Here is a 26,935-nt window from a genome sequence, read left to right on the forward strand (position 1 = left end):
ACGCAGTATGATGGTGGTGATGATTATGATGATGAGGATGATGATGGTTGTGATTTATGATGGGGACGATGATGGAGATTTATGATGGTGGTGGTGGTGGTTTATGGTGGTGGTGGTTTAGGGTAGTGATGATGGTAATTTATGATAGTAATGATGATGGTGATTTATAATAGTGACGGTGATTTATGATAGTGATGATGGTGATTTATAATAGTGATTATGGTGATGGTGATTTATGATGGTGATTTATAATAGTGATTATGGTGATGGTGATTTATGATGGTGATTTATGATAGTGATGATGGTGATGATTTATGATAGTGGTGATTTATGATCATGATGAGGATGGTGATGGTGATGGTGATTTATGATGGTGGTGGTGATTGTGATGATGGTGGTAATTTATGATGATGGTGATGATTCTGATAAGGATGGTGATTTATGCTAGTGATGATTTATGATTGTGATGATGATTATGATGATGGTGATTTATGATGGTGATGATGGTGATTTATGATAGTAATGATATGATAATGGTGATGGTGAATGATGATGATGATGATGATGATGATGATCATGATGGTGATTTATAATAGTGGTGATGGTGATTTATGATAGTGATGATGATGATGATGATGATGAGGAGGAGGAGGAGGAGGAGGATGGTTGAACTGATAAAAAATACACTCATTTTCTCAACACTGTTACCCTAACAACTTCATACAGCATTCATAGATTAGGAACACACAAACACACACACAAGCAAATAAGCATCTGCCATCAACATTAACTTGTAGAAATGAAAAATGCCCAGTGTGCTCAGCACAGGCTCCAGATTCACCATTTTGTGCTTCCTGAAGGTGAGTGAGTGAGAATTAGAGCTCCGTTTCTGTTGCTAACTCCTGTGGACCTCGTGGACAAACTGAGGAAGACCTGCATTATTGAAGGAACTGACTGTATGAATATTTAACAAATGCTTCATCCTCTTTCTTTGTGTGCATGCAGTTATGGAGACATTCATGAGATGGAGATAGACGTTTTGGAAATAGTCCTTAATCTGACTCGGTGTTTTATACATGATTACTGATGAAAGGTGTAATTATCAGGGGCAGAAAGGACATTTAATTGACAGCAATTATCTGTTTGTTTCATCTGGGTTTCACTGAGCAGCATGTACAAAGCAGAAACACAATAGAGTGTGTGTGTGTGTGTGTGTGTGTGTGTGTGTGTGTGTGTGTGTGTGTGTGTGTGTGTGTGTGTGTGTGTGTGTAAATCCCCAGAAAATGTCTTATATGGGATTGAAAGGTGTGGGAATGGTGTCACACAGCCTTGGACACAGCTGCTTCCAAATGGAGCAGAAAATCATCTGAGCTGAGACCACACACACACACACGCACGCACACACACACACGCACGCACACACACACACACACACACACACACACACACACCAATAATCTGTGTTTCAACATGCAGCACAACAGATTCATGTGAAATAAAGCTGCATTCTCTAAAGCACTAGAGAGAAAATAATTAGCTTCTGATATACAGTCAATTCAGAACATAATAATGAAACCCGATTTTTCTTCTTTTAAATATAACAGCCTTAATTCATCAGAATTTTTTTGATATTTTAATCATTTATGGATGTGTATTCCCTCCAGGCAACATGAACAATTCTGGATTGCTACAGCAAAAATCAGCAACCAACTTTGTGTCCTAATATTTTACAGTTTTTCAATGAAATTGAGTCATACATGAGCTGATAGCAGCTATAAACCATATATGACGAGATTGAGTGGCATAACTATTTTAGTCTATCCACATTCAATGGATTTTGAGAAATGGAGCATTTTTATTTCTTTTTTTTTTTGCAAATTTGATGAATAAAAATCTTATAGAAAATATCCGACAAAATCATTTCCGCTTAAAATGTAAACAAACCTGTGAAATGACAGGAGCAATTTGTGAAGAATGCAATAATAATAATAATTCTTGAATAATAAAAAAGATGCATTCTTACCATCAAATACTTTCATTCCATATTCTGTTGGTCTTTTTTTGTATTTTTGGGGTTTTGTTTTCAAGTAGAGTTTTTATTTCATCCTCGGTTGGTTCAGCAACACGCTCTCATTTTGTTTTTTCTCTACTCATGGTATATGAGCTGATATCCTAGTAGTAGAGTAGCCAATCAAAGCACATGATTGCTCATATCCAGTGAATATGGATAGAAAAATAATCAATAGAAATAGAAAAACTTTGTCATGTGATCCACGGGCAGCCAATTTATTTTTTACTTGATCTATTTGTTTGTATAATAATAATAATAATAATAATAATAATAATAATAATAATAATAATTTTTGCTTGCTTGTTTATATGGTTACTGTATTACTTTTAATTTTTAATATTAAACATTTATTAACCTGTGATGACCTGGTGACTTGTCCAGGGTGTACCCCGCCTTTCGCCCGTAGTCAGCTGGGATAGGCTCCAGCTTGCCTGCGACCCTGTAGAACAGGATAAAGTGGCTACAGATAATGAGATGAGAACATTTATTAAATATCTGGGTTATCACATATCACATGTCTCACCCAGTTTGTTATTACTATTTTTTATCTTATTTTTTATTTATATTATTGTTACTTTTATTAAAATAATTTTAAGGATTTCTACTACATATTTATTTTATTTATTTTCCTTATTTTCTGCGTCTTCCCTTATTTTCTCTTATTTTCTTATTTTCTCTAAAAACACAAAATTAATTTTAATCCAGTTTAACAAAAAATATTTCTCTCTCTCTTTCTTTCTGTGTCACTCTCTCTCTCTCTCTCTCTCTCTGTGGCTGTTTGGCTCCTCCCACTTGCCATGCACTTTGCCTTGCCTCCTGGCTCGTGCTCTGAACACAAACCATGATAGTCAGTGAGATATTATGGTTTATAGTTAAATATTATGATTTATAAAAACCCTGAAAGTTCATTAATCCTCAAAAAAGGCTGCAGTTTGTTCATCGTTATTGATTTATTCGGTTAATTCTCCCTGGAGTTCCTGCTCATCACCTTTATGTGCTTGTTTTGTTCTATGGTGAGGACTGAAATGAAGTTATCTGGCTTCATTAACACTCTTTTCCTGCTGTTTTTGGTTGCCATGGTGACAGGTGAGCACTTGAGCTTCTTTTATAATCTCCTCAGAAACTGGAAACACTTTTAGCATAGCAGTTTAATCATTCGCTTATTTTAATACAAAAACATTCTTTGTCTTCTTGGTGTTTAGTCAGATTGTATTTTAAATCTGGTAAATTAACTAACAAATCCATTACTCATCAATACTTTCTTTAAATATCAAATTATTTAGTTTAAAAGGGAATTAAAGCTCACAAAGCTGTGTGTGAAAAGCCTTCTGCTGTCACTAAACATATTTAACATCAAAACCATCCAAAATATTCATTGTTTTATTTGTTTTTAGTGATTTAGTGATACAGAAACAACCGTGGCTGATTTCAAATTTGCTTCAGACTGCTCTCTATTTGTGTATAAATGCACATAACTGGGATAATGGTTTCTACTTTCTCGGCAGTGCACTCTATATCCAGTGAAAAGGTGATTGGGACTGAGCCATTGCCCAATCCGGTTATGCTGAATAAGAGAACGTGTCCAGTTTCCGTTTGTCCTTCTTTGTATTTCAGAGTGTCTCCTGCTGCTCCATTATTAAGTTCAGTATCTGAAATTACCAGTGTGAGGTTTATGATGCTAAAATAGAAGCAATAAGTGACACTGATCTGCAGATACTTGTGCATCTGATGACTGTGTGTGTGTGTGTGTGTGTGTGTGTGTGTGTGTGTGTGTGTGTGTGTGTGTGTGTGTGTGTGAAGCTGCAGGAGAGTTCATGTCCCTGGCTGAGAGGGAAGACGCCCTACTGAGGGACCTTTTTCAGAGTTATCAGAAATGGGTGCGGCCTACGCAGCATTCCAACAACACTGTCAGAGTGCGCTTTGGTCTGAAGATCTCACAGCTTGTAGATGTGGTAAGAACTTACACACACACACACACACACACACACACACACACACACATGCACAGTCAGACGTACACACACTCCAAATATTCGGCCCTGTATTCTGATTTAAACTGGAAATGTGAGTGTCTTAAACCAGAAGGATTTACCATCTTTGTTTCTTTAAAAATCTCTTTTTTGTTGGATCCCAGTCCTGATACACACCTCTCATCTCAAACATATGCCCTGTGAACCCCTCTGGCATTCTTTTTTTATGGGAAAAATAAACTCTATTCACTTTCAGTTCTGTCCCTAAAACAGTCGCTGTTCCTGGTGCTGGAACAGATCTGTGTTGCTCTCCATGGTGCTGAAAGTCACACAATACCTGCAGCAGCTCTTCCATTATCCTCTACCCTTTTACCTGATGTCAGTCTATCTTGGTCTCACATTCATCTCTGAGAGCTTTTCCTTGTTCAGGCCAATGTGATGGGGGAGTGAATTATTCACAGTGCTAACCCTCCTCACTCTGTCTCATTTTTACTTAATAGTGTCCTGTCGACAGAGGTGATCATTTTATATTTTAGGGCAAGGTTGCTGTGAGATTTTATTTTTAGGTGATGGTTTATTGTGTGCATCTGCACTGCTGAAATGGTTTTGTTAATGGACAGTGAGTTTAGTCAGATCTCCAGTCTCAACAAAGCTCTGAGAGGCCCAAGTTAAAACAGGGTTTTTTTCCTGGCCTTGGTTTTCCAAACCAGTCACAGTTCCTGGTCACTCTTAGTGCTTGCACTGATTCTCTGATTTGTGTTTTTGGCTTGGTTTCAGTGTTTCCTTGAATGTAGGATTCATATTTATTAAAAAAAAAGTATGCTTCCACACCCACTTCAGATTTAAATATAAATACAAAAAAAGTGAATATTTGATGCACTATACAGATAGTGGCACTGTGTAATACCCCTAATGAACAGTATGTGTTTTTGATTTGCAATTACTTGTGACTTTCAAGGGTTAAACAATTACAAGAGATAGTTTTCATGGAAAGTAAAATATTTGATGATGCACTGCCTAGGACAGTCATGTAGGGTTGGAATGACACATCGACATAATCCATTATGTTGATGATGTAACTACATCTATTTGTGTGGAATGTGTCTGTTACTGATAACTAGTTCATGGCAGCCTTCAAACATGGCCACCATGGACTACAATCCCCAAGCACCACAGCACCCTCCCTCTCCTGAATTCTGATTACTGCCACACCTGGTCCTCCTCCCAATCAGCACACCCTATTTAAAGGCAGCAATCACAAACACATGATGTGAAGTATCATTCTGTGTCCCTGGACCTGATCATACCAAGCTGTTTGCCATTCAGTGTGTCTTTAGTGACTTTGACCCTGTTTATATTTGTATTCGGACTCCGAGCCTGTTATTCTCCTCTGACACTCTGTTTGGCATGAACCTGACTTTGATTCTTGTCTCATGTCTTGGATTTGGCTACCAGTTTGCGATGCAGCAGCTCTCCCCTGCAACTGTGTCTGTAAGTGCCTGCACCCGCTGGCAGCATCAATGAGCCACACTATATACATTAATCCCCATTTTGGTGGCTCCCACTCCCAGTCTTGCTGAAAATGAGACTTTATCCCAAAAAACCCGTACCTGATCTTCCAAAGTGTGGGATTTTTTTTTACACAGACCTAATAAAATGGTGGTCTGTACCCTTTGTCGAACTGAAATGGCCTCCCACTGCAACACACCTGCTATGCATGTGCATAGCACACTTTGGACCAGGTTTTTGGGGAAAAAGTCTCATTTTCAGTATGCCCATAATTATTGATGAATATACGGTGTCTTGCAAAAGTATTCATCCCCCTAGGTGTTTGTCCTGTTTTGTTGCATTACAAGCTGGAATTAAAATGGATTTTTGGAGGGTTACACTAAAACATTTTAGATTGGTTTAACTAGGAAATGCAAGTTCACCTGCTGCCTTGAAAATGCAATTTAACTCAATTTGATGATTATCTTTGTTTCAGCTCAGAAAAAGTCTCAATTAGTCAAGACAACTAAAATATTTTAAGTCTAACCTTTTGAAAACGCACAGATTAGTTCAAATTAAAACACTTTTCAGAGCTCATTGAGTTAAAGAGAAAAAGTAAGTGGACATAACTAAACAAGGTTGAAATGTTTTACAGGGTAGCACCATTTGATTTACACAACATGCCTACCACTTTTAAAGGTGCAAATTGTTGTTTTATTGTGAAACAATAATTAAAATGAAAAAGCAGAAATCTGGAGTGTGTATAGGTATTCACCTCTTTTCATATGAAACCCCTAAATAAGAGCTGGTCCAACCAATTCACTTCATAAGTCACATAATTAGTTTATTAAGATCCACCTGTGTGCAATCAAAGTGTCACATGATGGCTGTATAAATCAACCTGTTCTGGAAGGACCCTGACTCTGCAACGCTACTAAGCAAGCAACATGAAAACCAAGGAGCCTCCAAACAGGTCAGAGACAAAGTTGTGGAGAAGTATAGATCAGGGTTGGGTTATAAAAAAAATATACCAAACTTTGAATATCCCACAGAGCACCATTAAATCCATTATAGCAAAATGGAAAGAATATGGTACTGCAAGCCTGACAAGAGAAGGCCGCCCACCAAAACTCACAGACCAGGCAAGGAGGGCATTAGTCAGAGATGCAACAAAGACACCAAAGATAACACTGAAGGAGCTGCAAAGATCTACAGTGGAGATGGGAGTATCTGTCCATAGGACCACTTTAAGCTGTACACTCCACAGAGCGGGGCTTTTTGGAAAAGTGGCCAGAAAAAAAGCCATTGCTTAAAGAAAATATGTTTGGAATTTGCCCAACAGCATGTGGCAGACTCCCCAAACACATGGAAGAAGATTATCTGGTCAAATGAGACCAATATTGAACTTTTTGGCCATCATGGGAAATGCTATTTGTGGCACAAACCCAACACCCTGAAAACACCATTCATACAGTGAAGTATGGTGGTGGCAGCATCATGCTGTGGGGATGTTTTTCATCTGCAGGGACAGGAAAGCAGGTCAGCACAGCAAGAAAGATGGATGGCACTAAATACAGGGCAATTCTGGAGGAAAACCTGTTTGAATCAGCCAGAGCTTTGAGACTGGGATGAAGGTTCATGTTCCAGCAGGACAATGACCCTAAACATACTGCTAAAGCTACACTGGAGTGGTTTAAAGGGAAACATTTAAATATATTGGAATGGCCTAGTCAAAGCCCAGACTTCAACCCAATTGAGAATCTGTGTCATCACTTGATTGTTGGACACCAAAGCAACCCATCTAACTTGGAGGAGTTGGAGCAGTTTTGCCTTGAGGAATGGCCAAAAATCCCAGTGGCTAGATGTGCTAAGCTAACAAAGACATACCCTAAGAGACTTGCAGCTGTAAATGCAGCAAAAGGTGGCTCTACAAAGTTTTGACTTTTGGGAGGGGGGAGGGTGAAAATCTATACACACTCCATATTTCTGTTTTTTTCATCTTAATTATTGTGTCAAAATTTAAAAGGAAAAAAACTATTTTCACCTTTAAAGTAGTAGGCATGTTGTCCAAGTCAAATAGTGCTAACCCTCAAAAATCCATTTTAGTTCTTGCTTGTAATGCAGCAAAACATGACAAACACCAAGGGGGATGAATACTTTTGCAAGACACTGTATACTGTGCAGTGCATCTACACATTCCATGCAGATATTTATGTAATAGATTACATCGATGTGTCATTCCAGACCTACAATCATGACATAACCTTGAGACATATTCTACAGGATGTATCCAGAACTGCTTTTTTGGGGAATTACAGTTTACTTGTAGCTGAATTGGGGTTATATACTTACTGAAGGCAAATATGTATTGCAAAGCTTCACTTTGCTTTAAAGAAAAATAATGATGTTGGTATCCCTTGTTGCTCCAGTCATGTTAATCTTTCTCTATACAGGATGAGAAGAACCAGCTTATGACCACTAATGTGTGGCTGTGGCAGGTAAATTTATCAACTCCAGCTGATATTGTTCATAATGAAAGTACAGTTACTGGTGTGATAAATCACTAAATCACTGAATAGTGTTGTGAATCGAAATTTCTGTAAACTCAGTTAACGGTTTAAACCTGTAGTGTATTAACACAATTAAATTCTTGACTATTGTGATTTTCTGTAAATTTGGACATGTAGGAGTGGGTGGATTATAAACTGCGCTGGAACCCAGAGGATTATGGCGGTATCACTTTCATCCGAGTTCCTTCCGAGAGCATTTGGCTGCCTGACATTGTTCTATATGAGAAGTATGTTTGCCTGATCACATCCCCTGAGACGCAAATGAACTTAAGCTCTTGGATCCAGATGAACACATTCTAATTGTTTGTTTACAAAAAAAAGTGCTCATTTTGGATACATTCTTCTTTAACATGACTTTGCATCATGTAGGAAGTCATAGGCTTGGAAGTCATGACCTTATGTCATCTTAAGTTAAAAATACTACACTTACTACACTTTAAGAAATGTTTATGCATGTTATGTCAAAGGGTTTATGGAGGTGATATGTGGCCTGATGAGCACTACTGTGTTTTTGCAGTGCTGATGGACGTTTTGAGGGCTCACTAATGACCAAAGCTATTGTCAAATATAACGGCGCTGTCACCTGGACCCCTCCAGCCAGCTACAAATCAGCCTGCACTATGGACGTGACATTTTTTCCATTTGACCGCCAAAACTGCTCCATGAAATTCGGCTCATGGACTTACGATGGCACCATGGTGGATCTGGTTCTTGTAAACCACAAAGTGGACCGTAGTGACTTCTTTGACAATGGCGAGTGGGAAATTCTGAGCGCCACAGGCACCAAGGGCAGTCGGCATGACAGCACACTCTCCTACCCCTTCATCACCTACTCCTTCATCCTGAAGCGCCTCCCTCTCTTCTACACACTCTTCCTCATTATCCCCTGCTTGGGGCTGTCCTTCCTCACTGTTCTGGTGTTCTATCTTCCATCGGACGAAGGCGAGAAGGTCACGCTCTCCACATCCGTACTTGTCTCCCTCACTGTCTTCCTCCTGGTCATTGAGGAGATCATCCCATCTTCATCCAAGGTCATCCCACTGATCGGCGAGTACTTACTCTTCATCATGATCTTTGTCACTCTGTCCATCATAGTGACTGTGTTTGTCATTAATGTACATCACCGGTCCTCAGCTACCTACCACCCAATGGCACCATGGGTACGTGTGCTTTTCTTACAGCGCCTGCCTCAGCTGCTGTGCATGCAAGCTCACACTGAGCGATACCTTTACCCTGAGCTGGAGCCACACAGCCCTGACTTCAAACCACACATCAGAAAAGCTCCACCAGGCCCCGAGGGTGAAGGTCAGGCTCTGGTCAACATGTTGGAGAAGGCCACTTTCTCTGTCCGATACATCTCACGCCACATTCGGAAGGAAAATTTTATCAGAGAGGTACGAGGAATGATGCTTACTGTTACAAATGTTCGCATGTAGGCTACATGGGGGGGGGACAGTTAGGTTGTTTTGAGGGATTCCTCAAAGGGTAAGGGTACTTGGACCTTGTCTCATAGGGACTGCATGACACTGCACTCTTTGAAAATGTCTGCCTCTTAAGACCTTAAGGTAGAACAAAATATTCCAAATACTTATAGGTGAATGCCTAACAAGTTTAACTTACTTACTTACTGCTCATTATGCCTCCTGGCATGTAGGGCTGCAATAAAGGTCCTCCACTCCTGTCTGTACTGCACCAGCTTCTGGACAGTACCCCAGGTCAGGTCCATGGTCTTCATTTTCTCCCCCACAGTTCGACACCAGGTGATTTTGGGTCTCCCTTTTTTCCTTTTGGTGTCCAGTGCAGGGTGTTCTTGGGATGCTGTCTTGTTTTGTCCTCAACAGATGGCCAATCCACATAGATGGGTGGCATGGTGGTGAAGTGGTTAGCACTGTTGCCTCACAGCAAGAAGGTTCTGGGTTTGAACCTCACAGCCAATGGGGGGCCTTTCCTTTCTGTGTGGAGTTTGCATGTTCTCCCCATGTCTGCGTGGGTTTCCTCTGGGTGCTCCAGTTGCTCCAGTTTCCTCCATAGTCCAAAAACAAGGGCACCTAACCCCAACTGTTCCCTGGGCACTGTAGCATAGCTGCCCACTGCTCTGGGTATGTGTGTGCTAATTGCTCACTCGTGTGTGCATGTGTATGTTCACTGTTTCAGGTGGGTTAACTGCAGAGGTTAAATTTCACTGTGCTTAAGTCTGTGCTTGAGTGTACATGTGATAAATAAAGGCTTCTTGGCTTTTCAATCTAGTTCCACCACCTTCTCATGAGGATGGTGTCCATGCTCTCTTGTTGGCATTGACCAAGGAGTTCTTGAGTGGATACTGTGTTGGGTCAAAATATTCTTAGCATTCTTAAGTTCTTAGTATGGAAGTAATGGGTTCAAGGCATTAAAAAAAATGATCAATTTGGAGTTTGTACCACACACCTGACCAGTTAGAAAAAAAGGGTTCTCCAAGGGTTCAGTGGAAAGTTAAGAACTCCAAAAATTTGGTTCTACTTGGAACCATGTCTGATAGGAAAATATTGTTGGATAATTCTACATGGAGCCTTTAAGGACAACTTTTATTGACAAATTAATGTACATATATGACAGTGATGATATACAGTGCCTTGCAAAAGTATTCATCCCCCTTGGTGTTTGTCCTGATTTGTTGCATTATAAGCTGGAATTAAAATGGATTTTGGGGTGGTGAGCATCATTTGATTTACACAACATGCCTACCACTTTAAAGGTGCACATTGTTTTTTTTATTGTGACACACACAATAATTAAGATGAAAAAACAGAGATCTGGAGTGTGCATAGGTATTCACCCTCCAAAGTCAATACTTTATAGAGCCACCTTTTGCTGCAATTACAGGTGCATGTCTTTTGGGGTATGTCTCTATTAGCTTAGCATCTCTAGCCACTGGGATTTTTGGCCATTCCTCAAAGCAAAACTGCTCCAACTCCTTCAAGTTAGATGGGTCACTTTGGTGTACAGCAATCTTCAAGTTATGACACGATTCTCAATTGGATTAAAGTCTGGGCTTTGACTAGGCCATTCCAAGACATTTAAATGTTTCCCTTTAAACCACTCCAGTGTAGCTTTAGCAGTATGTTTAGGGTCATTGTCCTGCTGGAATGTGAACCTTCATCCCAGTCTCAAACCTCTGGCTGATTCAAACAGGTTTTCCTCCAGAATTGCCCTGTATTTAGTGCCATCCATCTTTCCTTCAATCCTGACCAGCTTTCCTGTCCCTGCAGATGAAAACCATCCCCACAGTATGATGCTGCCACCACCATGCTTCACTGTAAGGATGGTGTTCTCAGGGTGTTGGGTTTGTGTCACACACGGCTTTTCCCATGATGGCCAAAAAGTTCAATTTTTGTCTCAGTCAATCAGAAAATCTTCCTCCATGTGTTTGGGGAGTCTGCCACATGCTGTTGCGCAAACTCCAAATGTGATTTTTTTAAGCAATCACTTTCCTGGCCACTCTTCCATAAAGCCCCATTCTGTGGAATGTATGGTTTAAAGTGGTCCTATGGACAGATGCTCCCATCTCTACTGTGGATCTTTGCAGCTCCTTCAGTGTTATCGTTGGTGTCTTTGTTGCGTCTCTGATTAATACACTCCTTGCCTGGTCTGTGAGTTTTGGTGGGTGGCCTTCTCTTGTCAGGTTTGTAGTGGTGTCATATTCTTTCCATTTTGCTATAATGGATTTAATGGTGCTCTCTGGGATATTCAAAGTTTGGGATAACCCAACCCTGATCTATACTTCTCCACAACTTTTGTCTCTGACCTCTTTGGAGGCTCCTCGGTTTTCATGTTCCTTGCCTAGTAGTGTTGCAGAGTCAGGGTCCTTCCAGAACAGGTTGATTTATACAGAAATCATGTGACAGATTATGTGACACTTTGATTGCACACAGGTGGATCTTAATCAACTAATTCTGTGACTTATGAAGTGAATTGGTTGGACCAGCTCTTATTTAGGGGTTTCATACAAAAGGGGGTGAATACCTATGCACACTACAGATTTCTGTTTTTTCATCTTAATTATTGTTTGTGTCACAATAAAACAACAATGTGCACCTTTAAAGTAGTAGGCATGTTGTGTAAATCAAATGGTGCTAACCCTCTAAAAATCTATTTTAGTTCCAGCTTGTAATGCAACAAAACAGAACAAACATCAAGGGGGATGAATACTTTTGCAAGGCACTGTATATTATAATGATGATGATGATGATGGATATTAATCATGATGCTCTTTTGTTCCTCCAGGTTGTGCAGGACTGGAAGTTTGTGGCTCAGGTGTTGGACAGAATCTTCCTCTGGGTCTTCCTCATTGTGTCTATATTAGGCACCATCCTCATCTTCACTCCTGCTCTAAAGATGTACTTGCTGGCTTCATCTCCTCCTTTAGCTCCATAGAGCACAAAATACATTCATTCCCTCACCACACTTACGTTACAGCAGATACAGCAACATTCTACTATTAACAACATTATACAGCATTCGTAAATCAGGAGAATGCACACACACACACACACCAACACCACCATCTATACTGAATAAAGTAGTAGGCTACAAAACATTTGACTCATTTTCATATTACATGTTTACATTCCACAGAACCACGAAAGTCTTCTCTGTCCGTTTTCCCGCACAGACGTCTATTCCGCAGCATGAGTTTTAGGAATGGCGTGATATCCTTTTTCTTCACAACACATCGCACAGTCAAAGCATCCCAGCTGAGGAGCACAAAGACACAGTGATGTCAAACTCAAACAGAAAAACGGACAGATTCTGTTCATAATAAACAAGGCAGGATTGCAGGATGTGAATCTCTGTGAACTTGCAAATGAACAAAATAAATATCCACTCATCTGCTACTACAAGAGGGTTTTTGCTGAAGCAGCATGAGCTTTTTTTTTCTTTTTTTTGCTGTCCGAAAATAAATCTTTATTATTAAAGAATACACTATTTAAAATCAAAACAATACATACATTTGTGTGTGTGTGGGGGGGGGGGGGGTTGTTTTTTAACTGTGAGGTATTTCAAATGGGAAGCTACCCTCACTGGCCGCTTTAATAGAAACTTTCCACCTACACTACCGTTCAAAAGTTTGGGGTCACTTTGAAATGTCCTTATTTTTGAAAGAAAAGCACTGTTCTTTTCAATGAAGATCACTTTAAACTAATCAGAAATCCACTCTATACATTGCTAATGTGGTAAATGACTATTCTAGCTGCAAATGTCTGGTTTTTGGTGCAATATCTCCATAGGTGTATAGAGGCCCATTTCCAGCAACTCTCACTCCAGTGTTCTAATGGTACAATGTGTTTGCTCATTGCCTCAGAAGGCTAATGGATGATTAGAAAACCCTTGTACAATCATGTTAGCACAGCTGAAAACAGTTGAGCTCTTTAGAGAAGCTATAAAACTGACCTTCCTTTGAGCAGATTGAGTTTCTGGAGCATCACATTTGTGGGGTCGATTAAATGCTCAAAATGGCCAGAAAAATGTCTTGACTATATTTTCTATTCATTTTACAACTTATGCTGGTAAATAAAAGTGTGACTTTTCATGGAAAACACAAAATTGTCTGGGTGACCCCAAACTTTTGAACGATAGTGTACAGAACTGTCGCTCATTCAACTCAGTGTTTTTTGTTTTTCGCACCATTCTGTGTATGGAGACTGTGTGAGGAGTGAAAACCCCAGGAGATCAGCAGTTTCTGAAATATTCAAACCTTCATGCTCCATGTGGCTCAAACCAACACCCATGCCACAGTGAAAGAAAGAAAGTCACACTTCACTGTGAGATCACAATTTTTCCCATTTGGATGTTTGAACATTGTGAACATTAACTGAAGTTCTTGATTTGGATCTGCATGATTTGATGCATCGTGATTGGCTGATTTAGAGAACTGCATCCAACAGCAGATGAAGCAAAATCAGTATGTGACTGTAAAACTGTATGAGTTCTTTCAGATAAACAGTCATGCAAATTCATCAAAACATCAACTGGCAAGTTTTTCCAAGCAACTTCGAGAACCTGTTCTGGTTCTTCCAGGTACTTTGGCTCTCAGTTGCTTTTTTCTGCAGGTAAAACCAAATAGCTTTCATTATTTATTTATAAGAATATTTTTCACAGTTATTTGTGAGTTTGAATCATGACAACGCCATCAGGAGTCCGAGAGAGCAAAACTGAGCATGCTTGAGGGAGATGGAGAGTTGGCTGGTGGGGGAAAGTGGCCAAGAAAATAGTGGGGGAAAGAGTCATATGTGTGTGTGTGTGTGTGTGTGTGTGTGTGTGTGTGTGTGTGTGTGTGTGTGTGTGTGTGTGTGTGTGAGAGAGAGAGAGAGAGAGAGAGTATTACATACACAGTGTTATTACCTTGGACAGGAAGTAGATCAGGAGGCTGAGTAGTAACAGTGCGAGCACCACACTGAGCAATATCACCCACCAGGGGACTCGACTGAGAAAAGTCAGCTTCTTCTCTGGGAACACTGTTAGTCTCACCTGCATATAACACACACACACACACACACACACAGAGAGAAAGAGATTTAATATAATTGCATCAGCTTAATTGATTTACATATATCATGATAGATGAGCAACTTATAATTATAACACTAATTAATAATAATATGTATTTATTCTATCCACATTCACTGGATATGAGCAATTGTGCACTCTGATTGGCTACTCTCCGACTAGGATATCAGCTCATATACCGTAAGTAGAGAAAAACAAAATGGCGGAGTGTGTTGCTGAACCAACCAAGGACGAAATAAAAATTCTACTTGAAAACAAAACCCCAAAAATACAAAAAAAGCAACAAAATATGGAATTTGATGGTAAGAACGTATCTTTTTTTTATTTTTCAAGAATTATTATTATCGCATTTTTCACAAATTGCTATTGTTATTTCACCGATTTGTTTACATTCTAAGTGGAAATGATCTTATTTGTATAAAGTTATTTATCAAATTTGCAAAAAAATGAAAATAAAAATGCTCCATTTCTGAAAATCCAGTGAATGTGGATAGAATAAAAGTCATTCCACTCAATCTCGTCGTACATGGATTATAACCAACTCCGTGCTATGCGGCTCATCGGCTATCAGTTCATGTATGACTTTAAACTTTATAGAGTTTATTTATTTGTAGACAAATTGCTCTTCATCCACATCTGTCATGGATCTTGGCCATTTCAATAGCAATGTATTCATAAATATATTTTAAACACACATATATCTCATTATCTCTAGCCGCTTTATCCTGTTCTACAGGGTCGCAGGCAAGCTGGAGCCTATCCCAGCTGACTACGGGCGAAAGGCGGGGTACACCCTGGACAAGTCGCCAGGTCATCACAGGGCTGACACATAGACACAGACAACCATTCACACTCACATTCACACCTACGCTCAATTTAGAGTCACCAGTTAACCTAACCTGCATGTCTTTGGACTGTGGGGGAAACCGGAGCACCCGGAGGAAACCCACGCGGACAACATGCAAACTCCGCACAGAAAGGCCCTCGCCGGCCACGGGGCTCGAACCCGGACCTTCTTGCTGTGAGGCGACAGCACTAACCACTACACCACCGTAACGCGCGCACACACACACACACACACACATATATACATATGCATATATTATAAATCCTATTTAGCAGTTTTTTTCATGCTCAGGATCATTTTTTATCAAGCTTAACATCACCTAAAGTTTGACCTTGACCTGATATTCGTTTCAAGTGACCAAGACAGATATTTACTGAGCTTCCAGTGTATTAAGATCTTTTTTATGCTGTTCTTTAATGACAGTAATATCTGTATCATTCAGCATGACTTGTTCTTTGTGCACTATCTTGAACTGGTAGAAAAATAGTCCAGATCTCATCCACACCCCAATGTTCCAGTTTAGTTCCATTTTTAATTTGCAGTTGGACAACACTTTTAGTTGTTGCTTCTGCTAAACTAGAGTGCGTTTAGTTCTATACCTGTGTTTGAGACTCCTGAAGCCTGATGTTCTTCTGAGATCCATCGAGACTGAGAGAAGCGTTTAATCCAATGTCCAGATAATTCAGGGAGCTGTATTCCTGTTCAACAAATCACATTTAGTATTTGCACACTATTTAATGAAACCATTTTAAATACTAATTTTTTTATGCACAAAAAAAAAATCTGACCGCATGCAAGTTCAGTCCAATTCACCTCAACAAAAGTTTTGCTCCAAAGTCGTGAGTGCAGAGTAACTGCAGTTCTGTCTGCTGCCTTTAGGGGGCATCTGAGCTCCACACACTTTAATTCATCACCACATTTCTACAATAAGCAGAGAAAGAGTAAATAGCTGATGTGAGGTGGTGTGTTGTACTGCTCTGTTCCTCTGTTTCAGCTGCCCAAAGTCAGCATGACGTATGATCAGTACTTCTATTGCTGATAGTGAACAGGATATAAGGGTTAAAGGGGCCGGATCAACCTTCCCAGAATCCTCTGCAACAGATAGCAAGTTGCAAATTTCAATGCATGCAATTCTTTGTTTGCATGTAACGTCATAGCTAATTATGATAACTATGAGGCTTTGACCCAGAAGTGGGCCATGTTGGAGGATATACACAAACTCACGTGATGCACACTTACTAGAGAAGATATCCTCGAGAGGTTGTTATGCTCAAGAATTCCTTTAGTTTCTTCACTATGCTACTCTTTGTGCTGTAATTGGATGTGGGCACAACTCTATTCGATACAAGGGGACTTGTAAGTTCTTTAGAATTCCAGCAGTTATAAATAATCAAGGAGGAAAAAAAAACAAGAGAGTTGTCCATGGAGCGTAGACATCAATTGCTGTCCAACATAAACCGGGCTGATCTAAGCGATGAGAAAGCAAAAACCACATGAGTCTGCAGTGAACATTTTATCAATGGTAAATGCTACAAACTAGTTATTAATGAAAGATCGCAATATATAAGAAATATTGGATTGTTTAATAGCCTGGTCATGCAGAAATGTGAAAGACTGATGACAGTAATGGAAAGAAAGCGAGAAGAAAAGATATGTTATAAACGAAGGAAAGGAAATGCAGGACCAAACTAATAAATATGGGCGGTCAGCGAGCACCTCGGTGTGATCAGCTGTTCGTTTAGCGACAGAATGATGGAACTGTCAATGCACGCTCAAAGGTAAACCTGTAGATGGCAGTAATGCAACACTGTGGCTGCCAGCTGCTGTAAAACCCAAAAGAAGAAGGTACCGTAAACCTGTGCATGCGCACACGGACTTCCTCTGTCTGCTTGACTGCACCAAGCGAGCGATTTCATGCACATTTATTTGCTTTAATCCCCTCAAATTAAATAACTTCCCAGCCACAGAATGGCCTGATATTTTGTGAGATACAGTGGTGCTTGAAAGTTTGTGAACCCTTTAGAATTTTCTATAGTTCTGCATAAATATGATCTAAAACATCATCAGATTTTCACACAAGTCCTAAAAGTAGATAAAGAGAACCCAGTTAAACAAATGAGACAAAAATATTACACTTGGTCATTTATGTATTTATTGAGGAAAATGATCCAATATTGCATATCTGTGAGTGGCAAAAGTATGTGAAACTTTGCTTTCAGTATCTGGTGTGACCCCCTTGTGCAGCAATAACTGCAACTAAATGTTTCCAGTAACTGTTGATCAGTCCTGTACACCGGCTTGGAGGAAATTTAGCCCATTCCTCCATACAGAACAGCTTCAACTCTGGGATGTTGGTGGGTTTCCTCACATGAACCCCTCACTTCAGATCCTTCCACAACATTTCGATTGGATTAAGGTCAGGACTTTGACTTGGCCATTCCAAAACATTAACTTTATTCTTCTTTAACCATTCGTTGGTAGAACGATTTGTGTGCTTAGGGTCATTGTCTTGCTGCATGACCCACCTTCTCTTGAGATTCAGTTCATGGACAGATGTCCTGACATTTTCTTTTAGAATTCGCTGGTATAATTCAGAATTCATTGCTCCATCAATGATGGCAAGCCGTCCTGGCCCAGATGCAGCAAAACAGGCCTAAACCATGATACCACCACCACGTTTCACAGATGGGATAAGGTTCTTATGCTGGAATGCAGTGTTTTCCTTTCTCCAAACATAACACTTCTCATTTAAACCAAAACGTTCTATTTTGGTCTCATCTGTCCACAAAACATTTTTCCAATAGCCTTCTGGCTTGTCCACGTGATCTTTAGCAAACTGCAGACGAGCAGCAATGTTCTTTTTGGAGAGCAGTGGCTTTCTCCTTGCAACCTTGTCATGCACACCATTGTTGTTCAGTGTTTTCCTGATGGTGGACTCATGAACATTAACATTAGCCAATGTGAGAGAGGCCTTCAGTTGCTTAGAAGTTACCCTGGGGTCCTTTGTGACCTAGCTGATTATTACACGCCTTGCTCTTGGAGTGATCTTTGTTGGTCGACCACTCCTGGGGAGGGTAACAATGGTCTTGAATTTCCTCCATTTGTACACAATCTGTCTGACTGTGGATTGGTGGAGTCCAAACTCTTTAGAAATGGTTTTGTAACCTTTTCCAGCCTGATGAGCATCAACAACGCTTTTTCTGAGGTCCTCAGAAATCTCCTTTGTTCGTGCCATGATACACTTCCACAAACATGTGTTGTGAAGGTCAGACTTTGATAGATCCCTGTTCTTTAAATAAAACAGAGTGCCCACTCACACCTGATTGTCATCCTATTGATTGAAAGCACCTGACTCTAATTTCACCTTCAAATTAACTGCTAATCCTAGAGGTTCACATACTTTTGTCACTCACAGATATGTAATATTGGATCATTTTCCTCAATAAATAAATGACCAAGTATAATATTTTTGTCTCATTTGTTTAACTGGGTTCTCTTTATCTACTTTTAGGACTTGTGTGAAAATCTGATGATGTTTTAGGTCATATTTATGCAAAAATATAGAACATTCTAAAGGGTTCACAAACTTTCAAGCACCACTGTATTACAGAAATAAACATGTATCACAATGACCGAATCTCAGAGGGAACTAAATTTCACCGATTTTATGAAATCGAAAGGCCGTCTAGCACTTGTTCTAATACGTTATCTTTTCATTTTTAATACAATATCACACCACGACTTACATGGCGGACATGCCGCATAGCCTACAACTAAAAATAAACAGATTTTTAAAAGTGTTGCTGATGTTTTTCCAATGTATAATTGTTGAGAATGTGAAGTTTATTTCACATTTATGGAAAGAGTTATTTACTGACATACTAAACCAAAATAGCCTCCACGAACATCTTCTATACTGCGCCATATTGGCACGGCAGAAATTTTGGTGTGTTTTATGTGTTCCATTCCTTCTGTTGCCAAAGGTGTGTAAACTGCTGTCGTTCTTTCCAGCACAAGTTCTAACCCATCCACTGTGCTTTAATAAAAAGTGTGTAAAAACTTTACCAGGTATTTGTAATGTCTCTTGCTTCCAAATAAGGACAGGAGTCCATCAGTGCTCAGAGCTGAGATCTTCGCTTCATCTTCTGCTTTCCGTTTTCGTCTGAACACCACCTGCACAGAGTCAACAAAGTCCAGTCACTGAGATCCAGGAAGGGGAAATGAGAATAACAGATGAGGCAGGATGGATAAAAACACTGATACAGTGTGGTGTGTGAAGTGTCCTTGACCTCCTGAGTGTGTTTCAGAGAGTTGATTTCTGAGGCTGGACTGCATGCGATGATCTGGTTGTTCGGTCCAGTGATCTGCAGCAGGTACAGGAGCCACTTGCCTTCTTTATTCTCCTTTGGCCACTGGATGTTGAGGGTGACCGAGGCGAAGGACTTCAGAGGTCGACCCATGTTACTGATCTGAATTCGCAACAGTGATCAGAGACTGTAATTACTGTATAATAAAGTGTATCAATAACACAAATGTGTTCCATTCATCCTTCCATCCCTCCATCCATCTTCAATAAGTACTTTATCCTGGACAGGGAGCCTATCCCAAATCCAAATTGGACAAAAGGCGTGTTGTTAAATTGCTATTTATAGCTTTCGACACACTAGAATATTCATTTACTGTAGTCAGTTGTGTTTCACCAACTAAACAACACCTTCAAAAAACTTAGATGATGGAATATTATTGTGTGTGAAATGACCTTGACCTGAAGCCATGGCCTTAAGGTTAGAGAAGCAGCTTTGTGACAAAAAGGTCACTGGTTTGATTCCTAAGAGCAGCAGGAATGGCTGAAGTGCACTTGAGCAAGGCACCTAACCCCCAACTGCTCCCCAGGCTGCTCTGGGTATGTTGTACATCACTCTGGATAAGACTTACTTACTTATCCTCTTTGCTCCCACTGGAGCATAAGGTCTCCACAAGATCCCTCTATCCGGCACAGTCTTTTGCCTTGGTCTCAGCCTCACTCCAGGTGATCCCAGTTTGCCTAAGTTCTGCTTCAACTGTCCTTTGCCAGGTGTTCCTTGGCTTGCCCCTTGGTCTCTTGCCTTGTGGGGTCTATCGCAGTGCAACCATCACAATACTTGTCTGTGGCATCCTCAGCACATGTCCTAGCCATCGAAGTCGTCTATACTGTATTTCGCCAGCGATGCATGTGGTCTGGCTGAGCTGGAGAAGGTCTTTGTTAGAGAGCTTGTTGGGCCAAAATATTCTGTTTATCCTCCTGAAACACCCATGGTGGAAACTGGATAATGTTTCCAGGTTGAACTTGGTGACTCTCCAGCATTCACTCCCATATAGAAGGATGGCCTTGACATTGCTGTTATAAATGTGGATCTTGGTCTTGCAGCTGTACTGCTTGGACTTCCAAATGAACTTGAGCTGATGAAATGATGCTCTTGCCTTTACCAGTCTGTTCTTGATGTCTGTCTTTGTTACATCTTCTGTGCTGATTACTGACCCCAAGTATGTAAAATCACAGACTTGTTTGATGGTAGTCCCTTCTGTGCTGATGTTACTGGCATTGGTGGTATTGAAACACATCTATTTGGTCTTGGCACCTAACCCCCAACTGCTCCCCAGGCTGCTCTGGGTATGTTGTACATCGCTCTGGATAAAAGCTTCTGCTAAATGCCTGGAATATAATTTGCTTATGGCATGGTGAGAGTGTGGAAATTAAAGAAATTGTCACCAAGAGGGGGTGCTGTCTTATAACCCTGACCAGTTTAAATCACACATTATACTCAAGGATTTTAAAAATGATGTGCCTATATCTACATTATTAACAAACAAGAGACAGCAGGGATTGTTGAGATGTAATCTGGGGTTAGTGTAAAGATCAGGGAAGGATTTTTCCTTTTTTTTTTAAGTTTGATTTGGGTTAATGGATTTACCTCTGATGAACACTTGCCATAACTTGGAATCACATGAAAATGTAGTAATAATAATAATAATAATTAGAGGTACTGTGCCAAGGGTACAGTGGTATCCCATTTCCACACCTGAGGCCTTGGGACAAAGTTCAAGGTCACAGAACTGAGAGAAATGAGGCCACTTGTCTGGAATCTGATGACAAAGGGAAAAGTATATAATACTTCCATGGTTAATAATATTAACTAAGTTCCTATCTTTCACCAATTTCTTGATGCAGGCCAGTGAAAAATATGCAGATCATTGATCTGACCTGTCAAGGTCACTCCAAGGCAAAACCAATGTTCCCAAATGAAAGCCTATATATGACTTCCTATTCATGGTTAATAGTAACTATGGCCTTATCTTGCTCTGTTTTTGAGATATAGGCCATTGAAAATATGTGACCTACAGTAATATTGACCTAGGTCAAAGGTCAAGAGGTCAAAACTATAAATATCCATTAAAGTGTGTTTTTCTATGGCAAAGGAGCAAGCCTAGCTCAAAGACCATGAAAAAATATACAAAACTCTGACTTTTTGCTACAGAGACACTTAATTGACAAGTTCAAGGTCACGTAACTCAATGAAAATGGGTCAAATCGCTTAACTGATGTGAACTGTTTTGAAGCCCCCCAAATGGGTTCTCTGTACCCAATGTGGTGAAAATTCATGAAAAAATGAGGGAGGAATAGCGATTTAACGCATAAGTAACCTTTGACCTAATTATGTCAAACGGTCAAGGTCAGAGGTTAAATGAGTGCAAAAAAGTATTAAGGTACACCACCATTCAAAAGTTTGGGGTCACCCAGACAATTTAGTGTTTTCCATGAAAAGTCACACTTTTATTTACCACCATAAGTTGTAAAATGAATAGAAAATATAGTCAAGACATTTTTCTGGCCATTTTGAGCATTTAATCGACCCCACAAATGTGATGCTCCAGAAACTCAATCTGCTCAAAGGAAGGTCAGTTTTATAGCTTCTCTAAAGAGCTCAACTGTTTTCAGCTGTGCTAACATGATTGTACAAGGGTTTTCTAATCATCCATTAGCCTTCTGAGGCAATGAGCAAACACATTGTACCATTAGAACACTGGAGTGAGAGTTGCTGGAAATGGGCCTCTATACACCTATGGAGATATTGCACCAAAAACCAGACATTTGCAGCTAGAATAGTCATTTACCACATTAGCAATGTATAGAGTGGATTTCTGATTAGTTTAAAGTGATCTTCATTGAAAAGAACAGTGCTTTTCTTTCAAAAATAAGGACATTTCAAAGTGACCCCAAACTTTTGAACGGTAGTGTACAAGAGCCATGGAAAGAATGAAAGAGCATGAAAGAATTTTCTCTAGCTTGTCCTGGTACTGTACCAGGTGGTCCCATTCATAGCCATTCCTGAAAACTTTATGATGTCATAAAATGATGACATGCGCCATGTGATGTCATGCATGATATGGAGATCACAGATGGTCACTACCTATAAGCACACCAAGTTTCACCCAGATATCTTGAAAATTGAGCGAGAAATGACCCTTGTCTAACTACTACTATGACGTGTACACTAAACCTAAGCAATTTCAAGATCCCATTTACACTGAAGTGGAAATGGGATAATAATAATAATAATAAAAATAATAATAATAATAATAATAATAATAATAATAATTCTTAAAAATATTCAATGCAGAATTCAAGACAGTGGTTCTCAGTATGGGATATAAGGACCCGTAGTGATCTGTGGGTTTTTGTTTTTTTAGTTAGTTAGTTAGTTAGTTAGTTAGTTAGTTAGTTAGTTAGTTAGTTAGTTAGTTAGTTAGTTAGTTAGTTAGTTAGAGTGGTGAAAATCACAACCCAACTTTATCAAGCATGTAATATTTACAGTTGAGTTTTTCACTGTGTGTGACTGGCCTCTTCAATTGAACAGGTTTTTTTGTTTTGTTTTTTCCACTTTTTTATTTATTTTACTTTATCATTTTTTATACTTTTAGTGCACTCTATTTTTGTTACTGTCTATTCCTGACTCTTTCTATCTGTGAGCTGCTGGAACATGTAAATTTCCCCACCAAGGAATGAAAAGTTTATCTTATCTTAATTCAATAATTCAAAATCATTCTTATTTTTATTTTTTTTAAATGTCAACTGGTTCGGTAGATTAAAAAGCACTATGACTCTAATAAATGAGATTTTTATCAATGGAATATAAATTTTATTCATGATCATAATGTTTGTCTCAGAAATATTATATATTACTTATTTTATTAGTTATATATTTTATGAATTTAATAATGCAGATCTAGATTGTTAGCATAAGTTTATACCAGGGATGAGAATGAAAAATATTTAAAAAGTCTGAAAAAACCAGGGCGGGGCCCATGGCCCAGGGGGGCGGGGCCCATGGCCCAAGGGGGCGGGGCCCATGGCCCAAGGGGGCGGGGCCCATGGCCCAAGGGGGCGGGGCCCAGGGGTTCCAGGGGCTAATGATTTTTGGCTTTTTTTTTTTTTAACCCCAAAACCATTAATTTTATCAGCAAAAAGTTGCAATGTATTTGAAAATAAATTCCCCTTCTTGGTGGACTACCAGGTGAAAATGGTTAATATGGTACAAGAGACTTGTTTTTAATCAATTCACATTTGATGATTTCAAAAAATCAATGCACCTTTTAATATAAACGAGCTCTACAGTATTATATTTCTGCATTTTAGCTATTCATGTCTTTGAATATTCTAATCCTTTACAATGAAGTGCAAACCAGAAAAAAGTTCTGTCATATAATTCTCTGAAGCTTTCTTCTGATGTTATCATGGTAGCAGGAGGTCTTGCATATTAAGCAGGCAACATTCAACATCACTCATCACTTCCCTTTCAACTGTTGTGTGTACTAACTAGGTTTTATCTGGACAGGATGTTGTGTAATGTAATACAGATACCATACGGTCAATTTGAAGATCGAGATGGTGATTTTGAGTTAAAGAACAGGCATGTACAATGGGCATTACAAATTGGAATTTTTTTTTTTAAATCAAAAACTATAAGTTCATCTCGGCCTAAAAAAATGTGGGCAGACGCTCCCGCGCGGCACATCCCAGCAATTCCCCCTCATGAAATGAGCAATAAGTAGGAGAGTTATACACGGTATCATACCTAAAATTTTATCAGAAATATAGATATGATACTATGATTCTCCCCAACATGCTACATTAGACAAGCTAACCTCATTTATAAAAAGATACACACTTTTATATATGACGTGTATTTGATATATATATGATGTATATTCATACATTGTTACTTTACGGAAATCTTCAATAAGTTTGGTCTTTTCATGACAGCCTGTTGTAGACCTAAATACAGAGGTGTCAGAAGTATTACCATTTATTACTCAAGTAGAAGTATAGATACTGTGGTTTAGAAATACTTTTCATGAAGTAAAAGTATCAACTGAAGCTTTTTACTCAAGTAAAAGTAAAAAGTATACTGATTTCTAAACTACTTTAAAGTACAAAAGTAAAAGTAATGAAAGAGGAAAAAATGCTATTAAGGACAAAGGCGCAGCCTAGAAGTCCACGTACAGTACATTCTCCTCCTGACCCATTAAAATGTGTTTCATGGAGCACAAGTAATAATGACTTGTTGTCTGTAAGTGTTGCAATGGTGTAAAACTTCATACCTCAGAAGTAAGTTATCAATCCATTTTTATTGAAAATGTATATATTAAAAAAAACATTGTAATGTCCAAAATATTGTATAACGCAATATTTTTGCAGTATGCTGGCAATCATTTTGTGTCCAAAGTTGCATTGCATTCACTGTCTAAACGGCAGTAATAATACAGTATTTGAATGCTATGAATGAATGAATGAATGAATGAATGAATACTACACTAACACTACTGTAAAATTGCAGTTTTTTTCTTTTTCATATGGGACGTGCAGTAGAGGCAGCAGGTTCCAGTTAAAATGCAAGAAAAACACTTTCTCATCCCTACTAGTTACTGGCTCACCGAGAGAAGTCAACAGAATGTTTGTGTTCCAGCAATGCGAGGCTGAACACAAGCGAGGAGAGAAAGGGCGGCCGCTGGAATGCCGACACACTACAAGCTAATATAACGTTTACTAAGCTAAGACCTGTCACTTTACTCACTAACACCCACCAAGATACCATAACTGCGTTTGTAAACTTAACCTGACTCAGAAAAGAGAATGCCGCATATGGTTCGGGGGGGGGGATTCCGCTCCTGACAAACGAACGAGAGCCCGCAATTTACTAACGGTGTCGAAGTCAGAGCTCTGACTGCTGTGTGCTTGGAGCGCCCTGAGTGGCAGTTTATTAGGTGGACAAAGTAATAAAGTAATATAAAGATTGGCGCAATGAAATGCAAGTAACGAGACTATTATAAATGTAATGAAGTAAAAGTAAATGCTTGAAAATGTAACGAGTAGAGATAAAAAGTAGGTTGAAAAATTATTACTCCAGTAAAGTAGAAAGTACCAAAATTTCTACTTAAGTAAAGTAACGAAGTATTTGTACTTCGTTACTTGACACCTCTGCCTAAATATAATGCACATGAAATGACACTCCTCACCTCAACATGTCCTTTACAATCATTTAAGCCACCATGGGCAATGCTGAAATCACTGCTGCAAACAGTACATCGCGCGAAACTGTCATTATTTTCTAACTTTATTAGACAGGGAGATTCTTTTGTGTAATCTGAGCTGAAGTGGGTTTTGTACTTTCGTTTTTTGGGGCACGCGCTCTCTCTCTGATATGCCGGTCCTGTAGGCTGCACTGACTCAACTGAAAACTTCGGTCCTCGAGAAAAGGGATAAAAGCCCGCCCACACTGAAAGCTGATTGGCTTATTTTGCTGAGTAACCCAATCAGGATGCTCTTTGTCTGGCATGCGCTACATGAACAGGCACACAGGCAGTGTTGCCACATTGGGTGGTTTTAAGTGCATTTTGGCAGGTTTTGAACATATTTTGGGATGGAAAACGTCAGCAATATCTGGCAACACTGCACACAGTCTCCCTCGCGCACACACATTCTAAGATGCGTGATGCAGACCTTAATGTTGCGCGCGCACGCTCTTGCTCGCTTCTATCAATATGCAGGAGACTCCCGGAAGCTCTGGGAGACTTGGGATGTCTGCATTATAAGGTGACCACAGATCGTTAATCATACCCCCCCCCGAAAATTTCTCAACGGATTTACATCGATCTCAAAAACGATCATTTTGGTCTGAAAAAGTCGGAAATCCGCCGATCGGCGGAAAATTCTCATCCCTGTTATACACATATCCAATGGAAATCAGCATCAGCTGAGTGGATCTTGTGTTTAATAAAGATATCTATCAATTAATCTACTCTTTGAATAGCTGAAATATATATATTTCAGGGTTTGTGGAATTTATTTCCCAGATAAATGAAAGCTAGAAAAAGTTTGAGAATGCCTGATCTAAGAGACTTTTTACAA

At 39.4% G+C, this 26,935-nt stretch overlaps 2 protein-coding genes across 3 annotated transcripts in view; one reads left to right on the plus strand and one right to left on the minus strand.

Annotated features, from left to right (window-relative positions):
* The first annotated feature begins 546 nt into the window (after positions 1 to 546).
* chrnb3b (cholinergic receptor nicotinic beta 3 subunit b) lies at positions 547 to 12,509 on the plus strand. The gene is made up of 6 exons (XM_060927247.1): positions 547 to 598; positions 3,872 to 4,023; positions 7,983 to 8,027; positions 8,217 to 8,326; positions 8,617 to 9,493; positions 12,360 to 12,509. The coding sequence occupies exons 1-6, from the start codon at positions 547 to 549 to the stop codon at positions 12,507 to 12,509; spliced, it is 1,386 nt and encodes a 461-aa protein (XP_060783230.1).
* itga6l (integrin, alpha 6, like) overlaps positions 12,309 to 26,935 on the minus strand; it is a 52,401-nt gene continuing 37,774 nt past the window's right edge. Inside the window, exons 20-26 of one of the 2 annotated variants that reach the window (XR_009655192.1) lie at positions 19,779 to 19,958; positions 19,555 to 19,662; positions 16,303 to 16,410; positions 16,089 to 16,187; positions 14,478 to 14,603; positions 12,694 to 12,829; positions 12,309 to 12,501 (exon numbers count right to left, since the gene is read on the minus strand). Coding sequence is in view for 1 of the 2 variants with exons in the window: in XM_060927246.1 (XP_060783229.1) it covers positions 12,752 to 12,829; positions 14,478 to 14,603; positions 16,089 to 16,187; positions 16,303 to 16,410; positions 19,555 to 19,662; positions 19,779 to 19,958 (699 nt within the window). In the remaining variant the exon portion in view is untranslated. Of the gene's footprint in view, positions 12,830 to 14,477; positions 14,604 to 16,088; positions 16,188 to 16,302; positions 16,411 to 19,554; positions 19,663 to 19,778; positions 19,959 to 26,935 lie in introns of both variants that reach the window. The other variant, XM_060927246.1, reaches the window with a different exon arrangement.

The sequence above is a fragment of the Neoarius graeffei genome, chromosome 8, assembly GCF_027579695.1.
Source record: "Neoarius graeffei isolate fNeoGra1 chromosome 8, fNeoGra1.pri, whole genome shotgun sequence".
NCBI lineage: Eukaryota > Metazoa > Chordata > Actinopteri > Siluriformes > Ariidae > Neoarius > Neoarius graeffei.